This window comes from Staurois parvus, unplaced genomic scaffold, assembly GCF_062004578.1.
Source record: "Staurois parvus isolate SC_StPar_1 unplaced genomic scaffold, SC_StPar_1.0 ptg000299l, whole genome shotgun sequence".
NCBI lineage: Eukaryota > Metazoa > Chordata > Amphibia > Anura > Ranidae > Staurois > Staurois parvus.
In genome coordinates, this window is record NW_028318095.1 from 24,518,320 (window position 1) to 24,544,354 (window position 26,035).

The 26,035-nt window shown below is 42.0% G+C and overlaps 1 protein-coding gene across 3 annotated transcripts in view; it reads left to right on the top strand.

Annotated features, from left to right (window-relative positions):
• Positions 1-26,035, top strand: part of GOSR1 (golgi SNAP receptor complex member 1) — a 147,789-nt gene that overhangs the window by 22,507 nt on the left and 99,247 nt on the right. For all 3 annotated transcript variants that reach the window (XM_089683054.1, XM_089683055.1, XM_089683056.1), the window contains exons 4-5: positions 1,223-1,330; positions 16,791-16,882. In XM_089683054.1, coding sequence (XP_089539180.1) covers positions 1,223-1,330; positions 16,791-16,882 — 200 coding nt within the window. The remainder of the gene's footprint in view (positions 1-1,222; positions 1,331-16,790; positions 16,883-26,035) is intronic.

A 26,035-nucleotide genomic window follows, 5' to 3' on the forward strand; every position in this document is an offset into this window, starting at 1 on the left:
CTGTATATGAAAAGTATTTAGAGACTGAAGCGTCAGTGGGTTGTATTAAGTGGAAGACCTTCAGCTTTAGAATGATTAACTTTATAACTTATGTGTATAGGTCCACATCTTTAAGTCGGCCATAGATGGTTAGAATCTCGGCTGGTTCAGCAAGGACTGGCCAAGATTCAAACCATCTAGGAGCAGGCTGATTATACCCAAGTCGGTTGTTGTATGACTAGATTACAACCAGCATGTCAGATTTTACATTCGATTATTGCTAGCGGCTGTTAACCCATGGTTGCAGGAAAGAAAATTGCATCTTGTATATCCTGCCTTATGAAGATTGTTGGGAGTGTTACTTTCTCTACAATGTAGAACTGATCACTTCTCTTACATAGCTGGAAGCCGGGAGTAACAAATGTAAACGGTAAAGACAAATCTCAGTTTATATGGGAAGAATGCTTACTTGTTATAGGTTGACATAATTTGTATGAATGTAGATAATTCTGGGCAAATGGTGGGTTGGGAAAAGAAGAGGCTGTGCAGTCTCAAGCACAGGAGTAATGGCAGGTAAGTATAGGAATTGGGAAGGGTGCTGGGGGTGAGACTCAGCACTTACTATGAATAAGGGCAGTTTACACTATGTCACGAGCTGAATCTGACAGGAACACGCTGTGCATTCCGGTGTGATTCATATGCAGCTATGTGCAGTGCAATTTCAAGCTTATTCATTTGAAAGTGCTGAAATTGCACCGCACCAAAAGTAGTGCATGGACTGCTTTTTGAAGCGCACGGCGACAGCTTTGCATTGTACTTTCTACCATGTGATTTGGTGTGGGTAAACGCAATGCGTTTGCAACCTGCGTTTGCGGTGTCGTTAACTTTTAACTGACCCCTGCAGCAGATCGCAGTTGCATTGTGATCGGAATGCTGTGCATGAAGCCGCACAGGACTGCGGCTCTCCTGCAACGCATCATAGTGTCAACAAGCCCTAACTGTACTAAATGCTGTTTAATAGTACTGCTTCACTATCATATACTGTATGTATAGGAGATGTATAGTAGAAGGATGGCCAAATTTGAGTTTTCTTGTCATTGGGCTGTACCTTTTTATGCTGTTGGTATAAAAGTTCTGTCTTAATGTATACCTGTATACACTACATTTGTTTACATTTTAAATTTATTTTCACATCACATGTTTTTAAATGCATGCTGACTTTATTTTCCCATTATATTTTCAGCTCACCGGGGTGAATGACAAAATGGCAGAATACAGCAGTACAGCTGGTGTGACCTCGATAAATGCAGCACTGATGCACACATTGCAGAGACACAGAGATATCCTACAGGTAGTTGATAAATGCACATTTACTTTCTGGTAATTCATTTCAGCCTTCTATATTTCGCAGTCACTGTGGGTGTGAAGGCTGAAATTGGCCATTCTCAATGTGAATTAAACTAATATTTCCCCAATGTTTCCCCTAACTCTAGCATCAGGTCTTGGTGACTATCCACACAGGCTGTTTTATACTGCTGAGACACAAATTACTTCCCTTGTGCATATGAGGTTACCTGGAAAACCAGCATTGTTCACAAGACTTGAATGTTTGGAAAACTGGATTCAAACATACATCACCAGATTCTCATTGTGATTTTGATACACATTAAACCAGTGTTAATTTCACAAAACAAAATATTTTCGTCATAATTTTCGTCAGCGGCATGTTTCCAGTGACGAAAACTAAAGGGAAATGACAAAAATCAATTCCATTTTATGGCAATGAACGAATACAGAACTAAAATGTGAGGGGTGAGGTAATTATTATGGACACTTTGTTTGTGAACTGAGCTGCACAATATTTTGAAAGTGAATGTTTTGTTGATACAATTTATATAGTATTATTTTAACACTTTTTTTTGTTTTAGGTAGTTTAACACTTGATATTTTCAGCACGGACACAAACATAAGTCTTGCTGTCATTGGGAAAAAAAGGTTGGCATCATGTGGTGTGTCATAGATGAAATTCATATCTGCCTGAAGTTGATTAAAGCTGAGCTCTAGGAAAATCAGGGGACACACAGAAATACATTAAAAAAGCATGTATTACCTGTTTTTTTTATTTTTCTCCATCTATTTTTGAGATGTATTTGTCTCTGCCACATAGCTCAGCCAGACAGATGACACCACCACTTTCTTTTAAAAGTATTGGACTGTAGACTGAATGCAGTGGTGTCTTTACTCCTCCTTCCCCAGCCTTCTGACTGGACAGTGAAAGAGCAGCAAAAAAGTATCACAGAGTAGGGCTTTAACTCCTTGCGTACATGTTGCTTGTTCACATATTTGGCTCTGAATGCTGCCCCCCATGCTTCAGCCGGAATGCTGTTGTTTTAGGAGATTTTAATGGCTAAGTTCGCTTTTTGAAAAAAAAAAAGTGCACATTGTTTTGAAGGTCTGCAGAACATCCGTAGATCGCAGGTGAAATCTCTGGCGCCTGCAAACTCTCAGGATAGCTGTCTGCCCCTACCCCATAATGGCAGGCAGTTACATGGGAGCAGGAAGATCAATGGATTACAAGAGCGCTCACCAGCACCCTCGTACTTCTCTGAGAACTACAAACTACCAGCCGCAATGGTTGGCAGTACTTGTAGGCTACTCATTCACAGGGAACTGTGAATGATGTGGCCATGTGGGCGGAGACCCGCACGGCCGCGCTATTTTCAAATTGTGAGAGCGGATGTGGGGAGAAGATCTGCCTGCTGTCACATTAAAAGGGGATGGGGGGGGGAGCTGCAGAAGCCGGGAATATGTTACATGTTCCACCCTAAAAACGTTTTAAGTGGCAAATCAAACTTTGGTAACTTTGGCAAATCAAATGAAACTTTGGTACTTCTGCATATTGCATTTTAAAATATAATGATGCATTAATGAACAGAGAACCACAATAATCTGTGCCTTTATATACAACCGTGTTTACAAAAAAGTTGGGGAATTCATAGCAGCAACACATCTCAGAAAAGTTGGGACATGACAACAAAAAGCCTGAAAAGTAAGTGATACTAAGGTAGAAGAGCTGGAAGAACGTTTTGCAAATATTTAAATTATTTGGTAAAAGGTCAGTAGCATGATTGGGTATAAAAAGAGCATCTTGGAGAGTCAGCATCTTAGAAGTAAAGATGAGCAGAGGTTCACTAATTGGTGAAAAGCTGCATTCAAATTTTGGCAAACAATTTCAGAATGATGTTTCTCCATGGCTTGGCAAATTTACTTTAAAAAGCCAGGTTTCTTTTAGTGTAGTGTGGGTTGTCAGCGCCCAGAGCAAGGCAAGTAGTTTGTGCCCGCTAACTTACAGGAGAGCGACCAGCCAATAACCCTAACGTAATGGGTTGTAGGGTTATAGGTTGGCCAGAAAGAGTGACAATAAAAACCTGCTATAGGGAGAAACTCCTTATTATTCCGATTGCCCTCTCATCAATTTTTCACATTCACCCCACAGCTCTCACCTCTTCCCAAATCCCCCCCCCCCCCAACTCCTCACAAATACCCCATTCCCCCCATACACACACACACACACTCACACTCTCTCTCTCTTCACAAATTCCTACCCACTACGGACTTTGCTCGGTGCCCATGGTTCAATCATCTCTCTGCCTAGGACATGGTAGTCGTCTGGCCGTGATCTTCTGCCTCCTGCCAGATCTTCTCCAACACAGCCTGGACACCCCAAGATTGGCCAATATCACACACACCCGGATCTCCCGCCCTAATCGCTGACCCAGATCGTATGCCTGATGTGGGTGACAACATGAACGGAATGGGTGTCTGGGCACAGCCTTCGAAGAGAGTGGAGGAAGGTCCTCATTCTTCTCTCATCACCACAGAGCGGGCTCTGGGGGAGTTGGGAGCCAATCAGGCTTCTCCTTCCATCCCCCATGTCCGCCATCTTGTCACATTTCTGTCATCCACCCAGAGCGGTGCTCAGAAACCCGCTGATGGAGATACGACAGCTGGGAGCCATGTGTTCCCAGATAGAGACAGCACCCCGCATACAGCAGTCCGGAGTGCCGGTATGTGAAGGAAAAAAAAGTGTTTGGTGAATAGGCTGACAAAAGCCCAGGCACTAGGATGTAATTACTAGTCGTAATGGCAACCTGGCATCTGGGATTTGTTGAGCCATGATGCTTCTCTGAGTAAAATATCAAAGACTTTAAATATATCATCATCTACAGTACATAATATCAGAAGATTTTGAGAATCTGTAGAAATCTCTGTGTGCAAGGGACAAGGCTGCCCTCAGATGGGACAGGCATGATTCTGTGATAGACATCGCTGCATGGGCTCAGGAGTACTTTCAAAAATCACTGTCTGTGAACACAGTTCACAGTGCCATCCCAAAATGTAAGATAAAGCCCTATCATGCAAATAGAAACCCAAAAGTCTTCCCTGGGCCAGAGTTGATTTAAAATGGTCTGTTGCAAAGTGGAAAACTGTTCAACCCAGCAGGTTGAATGGAAAAAAGACTAAAGAACTCAAGGCACTATAATTAAGTAACCTAAATAACTTAAGCAACACGCTCCTGTTACGTGTAGTCACTGTAACCCAAGAAAACCTTTATACAAACAATCCCAGAATAGGAGATACCCGTGTAAAAAGTAGTTACTGTTAGTGACAGTGACTCGTGGTTCAGTTTACAACTAAAGCACTTTATTACAAAATATGTTTTTGTAATGTTGGTGCAGCGATCTCCCCCACTGTTCTATTGAATTCTGACAGCGGGGAGGCTCTTCCAATCCCCCCTCCCCTACCAGAATTCACAGATTGGAACTTGCAGCCATTCCTGACCCATACCCTGTAAAATCAGAATAGCAGGACTGATTTTTTTTTTTTTTTTAAGGGCTCGTTCACACTAGTGGCAAGGACTGCCACTCCTCTGAAAAGTGATACATGCTTGCATCACTTTTCAGAGGCATTTGGCAGGCTTCAGAAAGGCGATATGTTGCCTCCTCACCGTCTGTTTTAACTGCCTAAATGCAGCACCATTATACTGCATACAGTTGCGGCTCAATTGCAGCATGACCCTATTTCCGAGTGGGTCATATTTGGGGTTGATTATGCCCACAAAACGCGACCGGGGGTATAGTTCTTGCTGCAGCCACACCATTTGTACAGCCCTGGCCATTGCCTTTGCAGCTCCAGGGGGAATAGTAAAAAGATAGCTCACCCACATGGTTTTACCATCCTCCAACCTCATGTGTGAACAAGCCATTAGACTGGGGTGCCTTGCGATGAAAATACTTTTAAAGGGTGCCCTGACTGAAAAAAGGTTGATAAACACTGGCCTAGATCAACTAATTAGATTCCATCTGTTTGCTTTTTTTTTGCTGGTTAAAAAATTATCACTTCCTCAATGACACAGAAAATTCTGGTTAAAATGCTTTTCATTCATTAGGCATCCACTAGTGGGCAGTGAACAACATTGCTATATCTATTGCCAGATTTTCTTTAGAAATATGTGAACGATTACTCAGGCCCACAGTAATGATAGTCTAGCTTGGAAGTGAAACTTGGTCTTTAACTTTGAAAGGTTAGATGATATATCAATATAAGAGTGCTGGACAAGTGTAAAGACCTGGAAGGGAATCATTCAGTTTCCCATTCTAAAAAGAAGACTGCTTTGGGTAGAATTGAAATTTAGGATACTTTTATAAAGTTTTATAAACTGTTTCTAGTTTAAGAGCAACTCCACTTTTGTTGAGACAAAAACATTCCCCTCTGGGTGATCAGTGTACATTGCCAGGATCTTAACAAACTTTGTTGCGAATTCCTACCTTTTGTTATTCTGAAGAAATAGCTGTTTGTGTCTATGTGCAGAGTGAATCTGTATGGGAGTGGCTTTAAATTACATTATGTTGCCAAAAGTATTAGGACCCCTTCCAAATCATTGGATTCAGGTGTACCTATCATCTCCATGGCCACAGGTGTATAAAATCAAGCACCTAGACATGCAGACTGCTTCTGCAAACATTTGTGAAAGAATGGGTCGCTCTCAGGAGCTCAGTGAATTCAAGCGTGGTACTGTGATAGGTGCCATCTGTGCAATATGTCCATCCATGAAATTTCCTTGCTACTAAATATTCCACGGTCAACTGTTAGTGGTATTATAACAAAGAGGAAGCAACTGGGAACAGTACCAACTCAGCCATGATGTGGTAGGCCACAGAAAATGACAGAGCGGGGTCAGCGCATGCTGAAGTGCACAGTACGCAGAAGTCACCAACTGTCTGCAGAGTCAATAGCTAAAGACCTACATGTGGCCTTCAGATTAGCACAACTACAGTGCATAGAGAGCTTCATGGAACTGGTTTCCATGGCTAAGCAGCTGCATCCAAGCCTTACATCGCCAAGTGCACTGCAAAGCTTTGGATGCAGTGGTGTAAAGCGCGCCACCACTGGACTCTAGAGCAGTGGAGACATGTTCTCTGGAGTGACAAATCATGCTTCTCTGTCTGGCAATCCGATGGAAGTGTCTGGGTTTGACAGTTGCCAGGTGAACTGTACTTGCCAGACTGCATTGTGCCAAGTGTAGAGTTTGTTGGAGGGGGGATTATGGTGTGGTGTTGTTTTTCAGGGGTTGGGCTTGGCCCCTTAGTTCCAGTGAAGGGAACTCTTAGAGGGTCAGCATACCAAGATATTTTGGACGATTTCATGCTCCCAACTTTGTGGGATTAGTTTGGGGATGCCCCCTTCCTTCTCAAACATGACTGCACATCAGTGCACAAAGCAAGGTGCATAAAGACATGGATGAGCGAGTTTGGGGTGGAGGAACTTGACTGGCCTGCACAGAGTCCTGACCTCAACCTGATAGAACACCTTTGGGATGAATTAGAGCGGAGACTGCAAGCCAGGCCTTCTCGTCTGACATCAGTGCCTGACCTCACAAAGGCATTTCTGGAAGAATGGTCAAACATTCCCATAGACACACTCCTAAACCTTGTGAAATAGATACACGCCTAAACCTTGTGGACAGCCTTCCCAGAAGAGTTGAAGCTGTTATAGCCGCAAAGGGTGGGACAACTCAATATTGAACCCTACGGACTAAGACTGGGATTCCATTAAAGTTCATGTGCGTGTAAAGGTAGGTGTCCCAATACTTTTGCCAATATAGGGTATCAATCAGCTGCTGCACTTGCAGGGTTCTAATGAGGAAAGTTTCAGGGTCTACATCACTTTAGACATGATTTCCCTTTGGGAGTATCCCTCCAAAAAAATTACATTTTTGTTGCAGGGGATGCCAAAACTCTTGACTTGTATCTTAGTGCAGACTTCTGGGAAAATCAGTAAGCCAATCAAATAACCAGGAAATTTCATTTCTGGGGTGTTCTGTACAGCATCTGTATAGTAGTCAAATTGCATTGCATTTTACAGCATATTACTGCACTGAAGTTTGAAAAGGGAAGGTCATTTTTACTAACTTTCAATTACAATATGACTTGTGGCACAATTGTATATGCTATATATTTTTTTTTATTTTCAGTTTTTTTCCCTATGAAAGCTGAATTGCCCTTTAAGAACACTTTGCTTAATGATGTCTGCTTTGCTTAGTACCTTAGTTCTGCTTTGCCTAGCACTTTAACCTTGTTTTGCTTAGCAGCTCAGCTCTGCTTTGCCTGGAGCCTAAACTTGGCCCCGCTTTGCTTTGTACCCCAACTCAGCTTAGCCTAGAAGCCTTATCTGTAGGTGTAGTTGTGAACAGTCCATTACTAAAGAGATACGTATTCTGTTTACCCACACAAACACAAGGCAATTACAGTGAAAACATCTGTGTATTTTAAAAATTGTTTTGCAGCTAGCAGTGAATAGTGACAGCAATCTAGATCATTTGTTGTATCTTGTATTGTATGTGCAGTTTCTTTACTAATTTAAAGGTACACTTTAGTTTTTAAAAAATTAGTTTCCTTGACTACTGTGACAGGTTTTTAGATCTCTACATACAGTCATGGCCGAAATTGTTGGCACCCTTGATATTTTTCCTGAAAATCAAGTATTTCACACAAAAAAGGTATTGCATTAACACATGTTTTGCTATACACATGTTTATTCCCTTTGTATGTATTGGAACAAATATAAAACAGAGGCAGAAAAGCAAATATGACATAATGTCACACAAAACCCCAAAAATGGGCTGGACAAAAGTATTGGCACCCTTAACTTAATATTTGGTTGCACACCCTTTGGAAAACATAACTGAAATCAGTCGCTTCCTATAACCATCAATAAGCTTCTGACACCTCTCACCCGGAATTTTGGACCACTCTTCCTTTGCAAACAGCTCCAGGTCTCTCTTATTGGAAGGACACCTTTTCCCAACAGCAATTTTAAGATCTCTCCACAGGTGTTCAATGGGATTTAGATCTGGGCTCATTGCTGGCCACTTCAGAACTCTCCAGCGCTTCTTTGCCATCCATTTCTGAGTGCTTTTTGACGTATGTTTGGGGTCATTGTCCTGCTGGAAGACCCAGGATCTTGGACGCAAACCCAGCTTTCTGACACTGGGCCCTACAGTGCGACCCAAAATCCTTTGGTAATCCTCAGATTTCATGATGCCTTGCACACAGTCAAGGCACCCAGTGCCAGAGGCAGCAAAACAACCCCAAAACATCATTGAACCTCCACCATATTTTACCGTAGGTACTGTGTTTTGTTCTTTGTAGGCCTCATTCCGTTTTCGGTAAACAGTAGAATGATGTGCTTTACCGAAAAGCTCTATCTTGGTCTCATCTGTCCACAAGACGTTTTCCCAGAAGGCTTTTGGCTTACTCAAGTACATTTTGGCAAACTGTAGTCTTGCTTTTTTATGTCTCTGTGTCAGCAGTGGGGTCCTCCTGGGTCTCCTGCCATAGCGTTTCATTTCATTTAAATGTCGACGGATAGTTCGCGCTGACACTGATGCTCCCTGAGCCTGCAGGACAGCTTGAATGTCTTTGGAACATGTTTGGGGCTGCTTATCCACCATCCGGACTATTCTGCGTTGCAATCTTTCATCAATTTTCCTCATCCGTCCACGACCAGGGAGATTAGCTACAGTGCCATGGGTTGCAAACTTCTTGATAATGTTGCGCACTGTGGACAAAGGCAAATCTAGTTCTCTGGAGATGGACTTGTAACCTTGAGATTGTTGATATTTTGCCACAATTTTGGTTCTCAGGTCCTCAGACAGTTCTCGTCTCCTCTTTCTGTTGTCCATGCTTAGTGTGGCACAGACAGACACACAATGCAAAGGTTAAGTGAACGTCTCTCCTTTTTATCTGCTTTCAGGTGTGATTTCTATATTGCCCACACCTGTTACTTGCCCCAGGTGAGTTTACAGGAGCATCACATGCTTGTAACATTCTTATTTATCCGCAGTTGTGAAAGGGTGCCAATACTTTTGTCCAGCCCATTTTTGGAGGTTTGTGTGACATTATGTCGAATTTGCTTTCTTTCCTCCCTTTTTTTGTTTTGTCCCAATACACACAAAGGGAATAAACATGTGTATAGCAAAACATGTGTTAATGCAATACGTTTCGTGAGAAATACATGATTTCCTGGAGAAATATCAAGGGTGCCAACAATTTCGGCCATGACTGTATAACCTCTAATCATTTCATTTATTTGGAATGGTGAGAGAGGAGCTAACATTGGGAAACATCACTGAAAACTGTTTATACATTATAACTAGCTGTACAACTTAAAGTGAAAGAAATTTGTACACATTTCTAAAGCTGAGGGGCAGCTAAAATGTAAATTAAATCTCCTAAACAACCTCCCAACAACCAGACACCAGTTGGAATCTCTGCCTATCCCGCTTTAAAAGGGAACTGTGTGAGGTCTAGCCCTTTTCTGGAGTACTTTAAAACAGTTCAGAATAACTGGGGGTGGGAAGTATCGGCAATCGTGACCACTGTCACAGTGGTTACATGATTGGAAGCTGGTCTTATTGGCTACTGATCTTTAGCCCAGATCAAAAGCTGTCTGCACTCTTAGCACATAAACAAGGCTGCCCAACAGCCCATATGTGTGGTGTGGTAAAGCCCATCCTTTTGCTGCATATATGTTGGGCGATTGTAAAGAGAGCACAGAAGTAGTTTCACCTTTGTAAATGTCTCTCTAATTGAAAACTTCCTTCATAGCAGAGAGAGAGGGAAGATGAGTAACTTCTTTTTCAGCGGTGTATATAGTTGGAACTTTACTTACTCAGCTCTGTAAACAGAATTTCTTTCTCATCCATTGAGAGACACAAGATGTCTTAACCACTTGCCGTCCAGCCACCGCATATAAACGGTGGCAGGGCGGAACTCGTAGGCAAAAGCACGATTTAAAACGGCTGCCTTCAAAACAGGTAGGGGGCGCGCGCCCGCCCTACCTGTCCCGCGGGTGTCAACAGCGGGTGTCAGCCGACGGGCCACGGCCGGTTTTTACCGGCCGTTTTCCCGCGATTGACGGTGATCGCTGACTCAGAGCAGGGCTGCATTGTTTACACACAGCCCTGTCCTGTGTCAGTTCTCTGACAGCTTGTGAGAAGCTGCAGAGTTTCTCTCCCTCGATCAACTTCCCCCTCCCTCAGCTTCCCCCTCCCTCCCCCGTCCAGTACACACCCCCGCCCCCTAGTAAAACACTACCCTTACACTGTAAATTCTAAAAATGTTAACTCCTTCCTCCCCAGTGACATTAGTACAGTTTCAGTGGTTTTTTTTCACTGATCACTGTATTGGTGTCACTGGGGATGTCAGTGACCCCAAGTCAGTTCCCCCCTAGTGTCAAAATGTCTCCCGCAGTCCTGCCATAAGTCGCTGGTCGCCGCCATATGTCGCTGATTGCCGCCAAAAGTCGCTGATCGGCGCCATTATTAGTATAAATAAAAATGAAAAATTCCAGTATCTTTCCCGCTATTTGTAAACGCTATAACTTTCACGTAAACCAATTAATTTACACATATCGGGATTTTTTTTAGCAAAGACATGTCGCAGAATGCATTTTGGCAGAAATTTATGACTAAATTTGATTTTTGCATTTTTTTTTACTGGACATGTTTTATAGCAAAAAGTCCAAAATATTGTTTTTTTTCCTCAAAATTGTCAGCCTTTTTTTTATAGCGCAAAAAAAAAAAAAAAAACAGGCGATCAAATACCACCGAAAGGAAGCTCAATTTGTGGGGAAAAAAAGGATGTAAATTTCATTTATGTACCGTATTGCATGACCGCGCAATTGTCCGTTAAACTAGCGCAGCGCTGTATAGCAGAAAAATGGCATAAATTGCAGTATTTATACCATAAATTGTAGACGCTATAACTTCCACACAAAGCAATCAATATACACTTATTGGGATTTTTTTTACCAAAAACATGTAGCAGAATACATTTTGGCCTAAATTTATAACCAACTTTGAGTTTACTATATATTTTTTATAGCTGAAAGTAAAAAATATTGTTTTTCTTCAAAATTTTTGGCCTTTTTTTGTTTATAGCGTGAAAAATAAAAAGCGCACAGGTGATCAAATTACACCGAAAGAAAGCTCTATTTGTGTGAAAAAAAAGGACGTAAATTTCGTTTGGGTGCAGCATTGCATGACCGCGCAATTATCAGTTGAATTATGCAGCGCCGAGTAGCAAAAAGAGGCCTGGTCATTAAGGGGGGTAAATCCTCAGGAGCTCAAGTGGTTAAACCTTCTGGTTGTACTGCTACCTGCCAAGAGGATTAATTACTGGCAGACAAACTGTGGGCCAGACCAGGGTATAACCTCTTACACCAGCATGTATAAACTTTTTTGCTAGTTTCTAGGATACTGGATGTCTTTTTCTTAGCTCTGCTGTTTTAAAGACTAGACTGTAATTTTCTAGCAATTTTCATTTCTAGTAATTCTTCATTCCTTTCTTCAATCAAGGATCTTTTCCACACTGTTGCAGAAGGTGTTCCTAGCCTGGCTTCTAGACCATGCCTTCTTTGGACCATACTGGAATAGACCTTCAGTCACTGTCACTTGTTTCATGTCGAGCATGCCCTCTTTCCCACCATACTGCCTTGGGGAAGCATCTCCCTTACAACAACTTTGTGGAACTTTGAAGTTTGATATGTTTCTGTTGCCTGCCCACAATGAATTTGGTCTTGTTGTAACAAGTCCCCAGCTCACCTTCTACTAACAGATGGAGGACTGCTTACAGTACATCTTCTGATGGTCCTGACAACTGCAGTGAGGAATGGAAAAACAGAATGGTTGGCCACAGAAACAGCGATGTGGTGGATGAAATCCTTTATTGGAATCCTTTACATGCAATATGATAAAAAAATGACAGCTCCAAGACAGGGTAGAGGACTGCTTGTCTGTGGAGGGTTTATACAGATTCAGCACTCACCGGGAACGGATCTTTTGCTCTTTCAACTGCAATCTTGTCCTTTCCTGTTAGGGTTTCCCCAGTCTTTAGAGTCGTTCTTGGCTGTGTTGGGTCTAGATGTATCCTCTACTCTCTCAGCTAATGTTGTTACCTGCAGAACAATGAGCCATTGGCAAGAAAAGCTGTCTTATTCTGAATCAATCAAGTCAGATGAGTTTACCCCTGAGAAGTCTCCTGCTATTACTCCAAAGTTAAAGAAGACCATTTCAGCTCCTTTATTGATGTGTAGTGCACATCACCCTTAAATAAAGGATCAGCCTGTTGCTTATACCAGTTCTGTTTCCAGCCTTTGGTCGTATTGGGCCCCTAAAGCAGCAAAGTCTTTCCCTTTTGCACCCTTTTTTCCAACTGTTTCTTGGTCATTTGTTTCATTAAGTTTTCAATACAGATAAAAAAGGAGGGGGAGCAGTCAACTAGCTGCTGGGAGAGGTGGCTGGAGCTGAAACAAGTACTGACTGTGCATACAGTAAGAGAATTAGAGAGAGCTTGTCCAGATGCCAAAAATAAATAGGGAAATAGAGGGAAAAGAAGAAAATAGATTGACCATGGAGATAGAGTGAAGTGGGGAGGTGATTATGTGAACAGTGAATGTGAGTGTGTGACAAGATTAGCAGCACAGAAAACTAAGGGGAAGAGAGAGACACTATATTATGGGAAAGATGTTCTCAAAGGAGAGGAACAAGTATGAAAGATAAAAATGCAATTGGCGCAAGAGAATTTGTAGTGGATATAACGTTCACTCAGTAAATCTTAAACAAAATAATCCAGTAAACAGAAATTAAGATATATAATTATATATGCTAGTAATAAAAAGACAACAAGTAAATGATGCAGCTTTAGTGGTGAGGAAAGGGAAGGGGGGAGGGGAGGGGGAGAGGGAAAGGAGGGGAAAAAAGACTTGTAATGCAAACAGTACTGGATTGAGATAGATGGTATATATATATGTATACATATATATACAAAGCTGCAATGTAGACACCGTCGTGAGGCTTGCACTTTCTAGAGTAAACCGGACTCTGTGGTAAATAGAGAAAAAAGAGAAGTGCGCCGGACTAAGTGCAGTAGGAATATAACAGTTTATTGCACACAAGATTATAAAAACTCACAAGAAGTGGGTAGATATCAGGCATCAATATATAAGGAGGAGGATGTCATCTGTGCTGCACCTCACAAATGGATGGCTGCAATGCCAAGGTGTTGCGCGGCTGCCGCTCTAGGTGGGTCCCACAGGAGGAAGCGAGGGTGGCAGTCGCAGTAACCGGGAGTCGCGGCGCAGATAAGAACCGGGATCCAGGGCAGGCACTGCTGATCTCTCACATCAGCGTGGGTATAGGAGCCAGCTTGAGGCACATCCAAGTATGAGCCTGGAGGCTAACAGCGCTGTTTACTAGCCAGCTGTGCTTGTTTGTGATCTGTGCTGATACCTCTCCCTGCTGTGTTGAAAGACTACTAATTCTCACCAAGGATGTTACTGGTGGTATAGGAACTCATTTTCCTCAGCAGAAGAAGGCTAAGGAGCATACTGTGAAGTCATCTCTCTTTGAACATCAAGAAACATCCCTTTTGTTTCTCCACCCCCTCAACTTTAGCATCAAGGCCCCACAAGCTGGGCCCTCAATTCACCTGCAAACTCTGGCACTTCAGGTATGCCAAATCCTCAGACAAGCCTTCCTTGGCACAAAGGTGTTCTCCCACACTCCAGAGAGCAGGGGACCTCTGTTGACCTTTGCAGACACTTCTTGCATTCCTGATGCCTGGGTGCAAGATGTGGTGTCCCAGGGCTACAAACTTTACCTTTGTTCGCTGCCGCCTTCTCGTTTTCTCACTGTGTCACCTTACAGACTGGCAGATCTTAATCAGACTCTTAGGCTTTCTGGACCAGGTGTCATAGCCCTGGTCCATATTGTGGAGCATTTTTGAGGGGTTTTACTTCAACATTTTAACTATCCCTAAACTCAAATGGAGCATTCGGCCCATCCTTAACCCTCGGATTCCTGAATGTCTTCATTCAGATTGACAAACTCTGAATGACTTCAACCAGATCTGTCATTGCCTCCCTTCATCGAGGAGGCTTCTTGGCTTTTAAGTCAACATAAACGATGCTTACTTGGATGCACTCATCTTTCCTTCACACCATCATTTTCTGATGTTTGCTGTAGGATGTCTATCCTATCTGTTCATGGCCCTGCCATTCAGCCTATCTTCAGCACCTTGAATGTTTACTTGTTGAACTCTACTTTACCTGCTGTGCTTTTGTGTTCTTGTGACATCCCTATTGTGGGATAGCTAAAAGACCTGTTGAGAGCATAATCAGCAATGGCTCTGTTAGACAATGTATCTCTGACATACCAAACCTTATAGATGTGTGGATGGATCCTGAACTTTCAGAAACCACCACTGAAACTCATCACATAGGAGTATCTGAGTATGGTCTTGGACACTCCTCAGGCCAGAGTTTGTTTTCCTCAGAGGCTTCAGGCTTTCAGGTCTCAGATGTTAATGCTAGGGGCAGACGTTAACTGGTGGGAGCAGTGGATGCTCTGATGGCTCCCTCAAATCTCTACTCCCTGATCTTTGCCTTTCCTCCTCTGAAACTTCCTCGCCTATTCTGCAGGATCAAGATGCAGGGGCTTCAGGTGATCCTGATTGGTCCAGGTGAATGTGGTACCTGCTAAGATTGCAGCTGGCACAACATGGGCTCTGCCAGAGAGTCCAAACCTACTCTCCCAATGGTCAATATACCATCCTACGTGTTGGTTGCTGGTGGAACAAAAAATAAATGTATGGCCACCCTTACCCATAAGGTTGTTTTCCTTGTAGCTATCACCTCTGCAAGGTGAGTGTCTGAAATGACAGATTTATATTATAAAGAACCTTTTTTATTATAGAATGGTGTTGAGGCCAAAGATTTTCATCTTGCCTAAGGTAGTCTCTTCCTTTCATCTTAACCAGGGCATTGTTATCTTGTCCTTTTGACTTTGATTCTTCAAAAGAAACATTTTCTCATTGTCTGGATGTGGTTCAGGCTGTGCAAGTCTACCTCCCAGCAACTGCTTCTTTCATAAAAATTGGTTGCCTTTTGGTCATTCCGGATCGGACTCAGAAGGGCACCCCTGCTTCTCGTTCCAACTTCTCTAGATGGATGAGACAGAGCTACCTGTTGCTTGGCATTGTGTCAATTAAATATTCTTTACTTTCTTATCCAACCCTCAGTCAAACTGCTTTTTGTGCATCCAAGAGGTTTAAGACTTCCCTAAGTGAACAAGAAATGAGAACAAAACAAAAATCAAACAAGATTTCTATACTCATCTTAAAAAAAAAAACAACAAAAAAAATGCTTTTCTACTGCCCACAACGACCCACCTAAATTGTACAAAGGTGGCCAGAGGGGGGGTACTGGAGTTATGTGGTCAGTTTGAATGCAGCTGAGGTTTAGGAATTGTTTTATTTAATCTTCTCTAGTTACCAGTGATACCTCATACCATTGTTCGTCATTTGTACTCATTTGGCAGTAAAATTTAAGATGTTAATATTAGAATGTGTACAAGCCCAAGAACAAATATTTATATACTGTATACTGCAGCTTACCAGTCCTTAGCTGTGGTTGCTTTAGTTTTCTTTATTCAGTCTTTTTCTCTTTAATTTTACCTGGTGATCTTGCAATACTACACTCCCTGTTCTAGATTGACAGCACTCACTCACTTTACTGTATCTATGGACAAGCAGTATTGACACTCTAGGGCTGGATTACAAAGCACCTCCCTCTCTTCTCGTGTCCATTACTTAGAGGTGTTTTGTAATATCCGGGGATAGCAGAAGTGCAACACAGGTAAGGGTCACAGTAATCAGCACACAAGATTTCAGGAAGGTTCAAAATTAGTGTTTGCACTTATCAATATAACAACATGATTTTGATGGTATATTTTAACAGAACTGAAAGGAGTAAATAAGTTAATTGTTGGGGTTTATGCACCCTTTTAAACACAGGCCACAACAGTTATATTCAGTGCTGGACTAAACTCTTGCATTCATGGAAACAGTCATGTCATTTACTGATAAAATAGCTTGATTAAAATACATGAAAATGAAGTTTCATCTCATTCTTCTGTCCATTCACAAATGGGTTGCTTTGTAGGGAAAGGATTATCATATGAATAAACATTACTGAGTAACATTGGGCCAGAGAGATGTTTGTTTTCTGCTGTTGTATGCAGTTGTTTTATTATAGGTAATACCTTTAGTTTTATTATGTGCAGTAATAAGTCTATGATTGTTATACAGCATATCCTGTATTATATATTAATTACAATGCTTGCATCCCTTAAAGCTCGAATAACTAGTAATGCAGTCTATATATTAATAGATGTGAGTGTTTCTTTACAGGATTACACACATGAATTCCACAAAACAAAAGCCAATTTCCAGGCAATTCGAGAAAGGGAAGATCTCTTGGGATCAGTACGGAAGGATATTGAGTAAGTCACAAATGATGTTAGGGATTCAGTGGTCGGTACATAGCATTGCTTTCATTTCTGTGATTTACTGCTGTTTTTATGCTGCTGATCCCTTTAAAGGAACATCTAATGGTGCTTATCTCACTTCTCTAATCCTGACATGTATATTTAAATACTGTATTAGTATGGTTGCTATGGTAACTTTGTATTTTATGGTATTATTTCTGTACTGCATGTATTAGCTAAAATAATGTTTACCAAGTTTTTTGAAATTGCTGAAAGATAAAAATTTTAAGAAGATACATGGATTTATGGATTTACATGTCCTGCAGTGTACATATTTACCTGGTGTAAAAAATAAATATATACACTATGTATACTGTTTATGTAATATATACAGGGGCTAGGCAAAAAAATGGAAACACTACATGATTTGCAGGTGGGAAAGTGGCAATATGTGTCGCGTTGAAGGTGGAAGTGAATCTCAGTCCCGTGAAGACTGAGATTGAGCTCTGCGGTCACTTTTGCAGCAGTTGTTTTCTTATTCCAGGTCACAATCCTGCACAATGTCCTTTTGTCTCTTTCGGTCAGTTGACCATGTCGACTGTGGTTATGCTTATCAGACGTTTTCCCGGAAACTGAATATGCCTTCATAACTTTGATGCTGTACCCCGCGACAAGGCATTTAAATTGGCAACTTCACTCACAGAGGCACCAGCTAAGTGATCACCAACAATTTGCCCTCTTTGAAGCTCAGTAAGCTGACATGACTCTTTATTACTAGCAGTGTATGATGAATGTCAGGCTTCCCACCTGTTAGCTAGGTGTCTGATCACACAGCAGAAGCAAGAGAGTGTTACATCACTTTTGCTTTCAATGCAAAACATGTTATCACCTTCACACCTGAAAATCATGTAGTGTTTCCATTTTTTTTTTTTCAAACCCCTGTTTGTGTGTTTGCATATATATGTGTGTGTGTGTATATAATATATATAATTTCGATGGAGAGAACAGAGATACAGTACATAATATATAGATACAGTGAAGGAAATAACTATTTGTTTCCCTGCTGATTTTGAATGTATGCCCACTCACACAGGAATGATCAGTCTAAAAATTGAATGGTAGGTGTATTGTAACACTGAGAGACATAATAGCAACAAAAAATTTAAAAGAAATGCATGTCTAACAAATTATGCACTGATTTGCATGTTCATGAGGGAAATAAGTATTTGATCCCCTATCATTCAGCAGCATTTCTGGCTACCAGGTGTCTTTCATACCGGTAACAAGCTGAGATTAGAAGCAGTCTCTTACAGGGAGTGCTGCTAATCTCATTTTGTTATCTGTATAAAAGACAGCTGTCCACAGGTGCAATCAAACAATCAGATTCCAAACTCTCCGCCATGGCAAAGACCAAAGAGCTGTCCAAGGATGTCAGGGACAAGATTGTAGAGCTACACAAGGCTGCTTGGTGAGAAGGTGACAACAGTTGGTGCAATCATTCACAAATGGAAGAAACACAAAACAACTGTCAGTCTCCCTAGGTCTGGTGCACCATGCAAGATCTCACCTCGTGGAGTGTCAATGATCATGAGAACAGTGAGAAATCATCCCAGAACTACACGTGAGGATCTGAGGATCTTTTCAATGATCTCCAGGCAGCTGGGACCACAGTCACCAAGAAAACAATTGGTAACACACTACGCCGACAAGGATTGAAATCCTGCAGTGCCCGCAAGTTCTCTCTGCTCAAGAAAGCACATGTCCAGGCCCGTCTGAAGTTTGCCACTGAACATCTGAATGATGCAGAGGAGAACTGGTTAAAAGTGTTGTGGTCAGATTAGACCAAAATCGAGCTCTTTGGCATCAACTCAACTCGCCGTGTTTGGAGGGGGAGGAATGCTGCCTATGACCCCAAGAACACCATCCCAACTGTCAAAGGTGGTGGAAACATTCTGCTTTGGGAGTGTTTTTCTGCTAAGGGGACAGGACAACTGCACCGCATCAAAGGGACAATGGATGGGGCAATGTACCGTCAAATCTTGGATGAGAACCTTCCCTCAGCCAGGGCATTGAAAATGGGTCGTGGATGGGTGTTCCAGCATGATAATGACCCAAAACACATGGCCAAGGCAACTAAGGAGTGGCTCAAGAAGAAGCACATTAAGGTCCTGGAGTGGCCTAGCCAGTCTCCAGACCTTAATCCGATTGTAAATCTGTGGTGGAAGCTGAAAGTTCGAGTTGCCAAATGTCAGCCACTAAACCTTAATGACTTGGAGAGGATCTGCCAAGAGGAGTGGGCCAAAATCCCTCCTGAGATACAGTCAGGTCCATAAATATTGGGACATCGACACAATTCTAACATTTTTGGCTCTATACATCACCACAATGGATTTGAAATGAAACAAACAAGATGTGCTTTAACTGCAAACTGTCAGCTTTAATTTGAGGGTATTTACATCCAAATCAGGTGAACGGTGTAGGAATTACAACAGTTTGCATATGTGCCTCCCACTTGTTAAGGGACCAAAAGTAATGGGACAGAATAATAATCATAAATCAAACTTTCACTTTTTAATACTTGGTTGCAAATCCTTTGCAGTCAATTACATCCTGAAGTCTGGAACGCATAGACATCACCAGACGCTGGGTTTCATCCCTGGTGATGCTCTGCCAGGCCTCTACTGCAACTGTCTTCAGTTCCTGCTTGTTCTTGGGGCATTTTCCCTTCAGTTTTGTCTTCAGCAAGTGAAATCCATGCTCAATCGGATTCAGGTCAGGTGATTGACTTGGCCATTGCATAACATTCCACTTCTTTCCCTTAAAAAACTCTTTGGTTGCTTTTGCAGTATGCTTTGGATCATTGTCCATCTGCACTGTGAAGCGGCGTCCAATGTGTTCTGAAGCATTTGGCTGAATATGAGCAGATAATATTGCCCGAAACACTTTAGAATTTATCCTGCTGCTTTTGTCAGCAGTCACATCATCAATAAATACAAGAGAACCAGTTCCATTGGCAGCCATACATGCCCACGCCATGACACTACCACCACCATGCTTCACTGATGAGGTGGTATGCTTAGGATCATGAGCAGTTCCTTTCCTTCTCCATACTCTTCTCTTCCCATCACTCTGGTACAAGTTGATCTTGGTTTCATCTGTCCATAGGATGTTGTTCCAGAACTGTGAAGGCTTTTTTAGATGTCGTTTGGCAAACTCTAATCTGGCCTTCCTGTTTTTGAGGCTCACCAATGGTTTACATCTTGTGGTGAACCCTCTGTATTCACTCTGGTGAAGTCTTCTCTTGATTGTTGACTTTGACACACATACACCTACACCTCCTGGAGAGTGTTCTTGATCTGGCCAACTGTTGTGAAGGGTGTTTTCTTCACCAGGGAAAGAATTCTTCGGTCCTCCACCACAGTTGTTTTCCGTGGTCTTCCGGGTCTTTTGGTGTTGCTGAGCTCATCAGTGCGTTCTTTCTTTTTAAGAATGTTCCAAACAGTTGTTTTGGCCACGCCTAATGTTTTTGCTATCTCTCTGATGGGTTTGTTTTGTTTTTTCAGCCTAATGATGGCTTGCTTCACTGATAGTGACAGCTCTTTGGATCTCATCTTGAGAGTTGACAGCAACAGATTCCAAATGCAAATAGCACACTTGAAATGAACTCTGGACCTTTTATCTGCTCATTGTAATTGGGATAATGAGGGAATAACACACACCTGGCCATGGAACAGCTGAGAAGCCAATTGTCCCATTACTTTTGGTCCCTTAATAAGTGGGAGGCACATACGCAAACTGTTGTAATTCCTACACCGTTAACCTGATTTAGATGTAAATACCCTCACATTAAAGCTGACAGTCTGCAGTTAAAGCACATCTTGTTCGTTTCATTTCAAATCCATTGTGGTGGTGTATAGAGCCAAAAATGTTAGAACTGTGTAGATGTCCAAATATTTATGGACCTGACTGTATGTGCAAATGTGTGTAATAATGTAATATCAGATTTTAGTGTATTGAGTGAACGTCACTTTTAAACTTTTTTAATTTGTTGCTGGTTCTGCCCCCCGTATGTCCCTTACGTCTCGACGCTCGCAGGGAACGGAACCCGGAAGACTGATGCCGGCATTGGCCAGAGACGCTGCAGGGGGGACATCGCGGGACTGCAGGACAAGGTAAGTGCTGGAGGGAATCACTGAGCAACGCTGCAGGGTAATCCCGAGTGTAGCTCGGGGCTACCGCTTCTGGTACTGAAAGTTAACCCCGAGCTACACTTGGGAATACCGCCAGCGGGGTTAAGGTCCTGGAGTGGCCTAGCCAGTCTCCAGACCTTAATCCGATTGAAAATCTGGAGGGAGCTGAACGATCGAGTTGCCAAACATCAGCCACCAAACCTTAATGACTTGGAGAGGATCTGCCAAGAGGAGTGGGCCAAAATCCCTCTTGAGATGTGTGCAAACATGGTGGCCAACTATAGGAAACGTCTGACCTCTGTGATTCCCAACAAGGGATTTGCCACCAAGTACTAAGTCATGTTTTGTGAAGGGGATCAAATACTTATTTCTCTCATGAACATGCAAATCAGTGCATAATTTGTTAGACATGCATTTCTTTTGAATTTGTTGTTGCTATTCTGTCTGTGTTACAATACACCTACCATTTGATTTTTAGACTGATCATTACTTTGTGAGTGGGCAAACATTCAAAATCAGCAGGGGATCAAATACTTATTTCCTTCACTGTATAGACACACTGAAAAACCTTTGTCTTGTAGTCTATTGAAGGATGCAGAAATTCCTTTAAATTTAACATATACTTTCCCCAGCAGATACTGGCAGACAGAAAAGTAGGATGCCGACCCAGTATAACCCCTCCTCTACCCAGCATCCCTCTGTTTTTTGCTAGTGTCCTAGGAATTTGAATGACTTTTCTTGAACTCTGCTGAAAAATTCTAAGGTCCCTTTTACACTGATCTGTTGAAAAGATGCAGTAAAAACACCTCCTGATTCCAATCATGAACCTGTGAAATTTGAACATGTGACTCAAAACGTGGGTGTGTTTTTGATGCGTTTTTGGTTCGTTTTCTGTAGAAATCGATGGGAGTTGCATTTTGGCAATTTTTTGAAATGCGCACTAAACATGTAGAATACAGGACTCATGTGAAGCGTTACATAGGATTTAAAGGGATGCATTTTTCATGCATTTTTCTCCTGCCTTTTTTAACCCTGAAAATGCATCCCATTATACCTGTGTTTGAATCAATTCTCTATGGCAACTGGAAATGTCTTGAAAAATCCTGGTAACCTCCTGACATTGTCAGAGCCCTTCAAGTTTGAGAGGGAGCTAATAGATTGGTGGTCTCTTCCACCACACATGCACCAGTTATCCACAGTTGCATACCTTTCTCCCCTTTTGGGATTTTACTGACAATTTGCCAACTTCAATCCACTTATCCCCATATGATTGACTTAAGTGGCTTTCTGTCCTATCTTGGTGGTGACCCTAATCTGCTAAACTGTCAGAATGGATATGCTCTCTTAAAGGGGAAACCTTCAATTGCTAGAGCAGCTTCCTATGTAATGGAGCACTTGGAAAAAATGTTTGGAGTTTCTTGCTTCAACTTTGATAAATTTGTTACAACCGTCTAATCTAGTGTCTCGAATGGGACTGATGCACGTGTAGGGCACTTCGTCTGCATGCTTGGGACACAGATGAAATATCTAGGGAGCATCTGATTTGCTTGTCTTTGAGGGACTTGGTCTCTTCAGACCTGCTGTTTATACTATTATTAGTCATGCCAGCAGTGGTTGGGACATGCTTCTGCCTCAAAGCAGGAGGTCTAGGGAAGGGTTGCAAGAACCCCTTCCCTACTGCCTCATCCACTGCAATTGTTGAACTTAGGCACTCAGAGTCTGCATCTTACTCAGACCACAGAAGTTGCAGCCAGACAGCTACTAATCCTTCTCTTAATCCCTCTGCATGATGACACCCCCCCACCTTTTCATATTAGGGCTTTTTGTTTATCCAGCTGGTTCTCTAGGCAGTATATCCTGTAGCTATAAGGCTAAACCCAAAGGGCTAACCCCTTGCTCAGTGTTCCCTCATCAGTCTTTCTCTAGGAATTATTTCAAAGGCATAGCTGCCAAGTCTTGTTTGTGTCCCCCACATTTTGGGACCAATGGTTCATCCATTGGCATGAACATACCTTCAGAAAAAATGACACCATTGACTCTAAACCCCAACCACCCATAAGCCCTATTCCTGACCTGCAAGGTAAACAAGAATTTGCTCAGAGTGGTTCCTTTTCTGATCAGGTTCTACCCTTTCAACATTCCCCAGAATTACCCACTTATAGGTAGTGTTTTTTTACCTTCATCCTAGTGCCCTTTCCTGGCATCACTATTGCAGTACTCTCAGGAGACGCCTTCTAAAGAGGGTCTCTTTTCTGGACTCTCTCAGTAGTTATCCTTGTGCTAGACCTTACACCTTCAAGCTTCACTTAGAGATGTCCTCTCCTGGCTATCAGTCAGGTTCCCTTGGTTTAGCAATGGGCCAAGGAGGTTTGTCCAAGGCCCTCACTAAGAGGTCCCCTTCTGGTGATCCTTTGCTCTTTTCCCTTCCATTCAAGGCAATTATACCTTCAACCCCCTTTGGACTGTTGGAGGAGGACCTTTTACATTGGTTCCTCTTTTTCTTGGGTGCTCTTAGTCCCATCAGCCTCCCTTTTTGGGGTCAGGGTTGTTTGAGCTCAAGGAGAGACATGTAAATGATCCCCTTGCATCAAGAAGCCCTGGATGCTACTTTGCTGTCTATGGCTAGGGGCAGGGTGGCATCTTCCCATTACCCTCAGAATGCTTGTCTGTCTGGTGTCTGCCCACCCGGGATATTCCTTTAGTTCACCAGAACAGACTGTTTCCAACCTTGTTGGATGGTCCTTCCTTGAGCTACCGCACTGATCTTTGTTCTTTTGTTCATGTTATTTTGTTGAGAGCACTCTCTCAGCTTTTCTATTTTGCTGCAAGATTGGCTGCTTAAACAGGTAGCCCTTTCTTCACCATGGAACTTCTTTCTCAGCTTATAGAGTTTAAAGTACAATTCTTGTAGCGTACAATTCTTCTGTCTCTCTTATAGTGACTTTCTTGTCTTTTTTTTTTTTTGGACTTTTCATTACCAGTTGGCCCTGGAGTGGCTTCTTCCAATCTATCTTTATTCAGGTGTTGGGTCATGCAGATTCATCTGATACATAATGATCCTCAAAACCATTTGGTCCTATCAATTGCTGTTGACTACCCCTCAGTTGGGCTGCTTTTAGTTGTCCTGACTATAATAGAATTCCTGTGTCCCTTCATGGCCAATAAAATAATAATTTTGGCTCCTTGGATTAGTAACCATGGAAGTCTAACTTTAACATAACATGCTTTTGCTCCTCATAATATAGACTGCCTCAAGACCCAACAAGGCTTGTGATAGCTTCCTGATTTAGTATAGACTTCATACTTCTTCCTCCCCTTTGTTTTTTTCTTTTTTCATTTTTGTCATTGCTGCCATCAAGATTGTATGCTACATCCCATTATGAATATTTCTACATTTTCTTTCCTGTCCTTTCTGCATACTGTTTTTATTCTTACTATATATAGCTTTTAGTCCTCACGCCCTTACCCCTGCTATTCCTTTGCTGGTTATTGTTTTGAAGCTAGTTATAATTTCACGTTAAGCACTTTCAGCGATGTTGTTTTATTCTGCAACTCAATATCCTCCCTTTCTATGATATACCAATACATACTTGTGGTAAAAAAAATATAGATTTGTACTTACCTTAAATTATTTTTATTGTAGTCTGTTGACGGACACAGGCTGCATCCTTCTGTGTTTTCTCTGGCCCTGTGTATTGCTCTCGCACAAAATTGAGTTGTGCTGGGTAGAAGAGAAGTTATACATTGGGCTCGCTTACTGCTTTTCCATTGGTCGGTGTCCTAAATTCCTTGGTGGTAGTATAACCCAACTGTAATAAAATTCCTGTGTCCCTCAGTGGTTTACAGTAAGTCCAAGATCAATCAATCTTTTTCTTTCTGCAGGGGTGTGGAAATTTTTGAAAGAACTACTTGTCCAGGGACTAAATCAGGGCCCCAATCTACTTGTCCCTCATGACAATCTACTTGTCCAGATAAAAAAAAAATTTTTTTTAAACAAAATCATATTTAAATCTGAATTGCTTTTAGGAATGTCTGGGGCTTTTAAAAATGAAAAGGACTTTATGGCTGTGACACAATGCGGTGCCTGACCCCTGCCCTTCTCACCAACTTGTGACAGAGGACCATCCAATCTCACACCACGCTTGGTTTTAGCAGAGTCCAATTGCCCAAGCAAAAATGTTGCCTTGGCTCTCAGGTCCGTTAAGATGTTCCTTGATTGATGTTAAACGAGAGCTCCTCCTTCACAAGTCCTGTCAGTCCTTTTCTATGATATCAAGGGGGTGTGGACAGAGATCAACTGACCAATAATCCAGGGTGTTGGGAGGTCACCAAATTTATGACCAAGTCCCAACTACAGTTTTACAGTAATATTAATAACCTCCAATACGTTCAGGTGGAATTCTAGTAACTGGCAGATTAATATTCAGAATTGTTTTTCGAACCCAGGGATACCAAACACAGAGTACCTTTGTCACCCAGGAGGGAAGAGACTGCTTTCTCCCCTTTCCTAAGTGCATGTATGACCTTGATTTGTTTGGTATGATATCCCCTATTCAAATATATACCTAATATTAAAGTGCCCTGTTCCTGTTGAATTCTATGAATTGTATGTGGAATTGTTACATGTGGAATAGACTTTTTATAGCACACTCTGTATTCCTAGAGCTCTAATGGTCTTACAGGTCATGTGTGATTGCTTGACTGAGTTATTATTGTTTTACAATAGGGTAGAGGAAATTGTTTTCCATAGTTCATGGAAAACAGACATCCTGTCAAGACTAATTAGCTGTTTACAGCCCTGGAGGCTGGCATCTATTTGTGTTTTAATTAAGCTAAGAGGCTTTTTTGAAGTTCCTTACAACTTACAGCTACAAATTCCAGTTTTCGGGAGGAAGATTATTGCTTATCAAAAACAAAAATGCTGAAACCTTAACAAGATGGCTGTTGTGTGCAGCTTCCATGCCTCTATTGCGCCCAA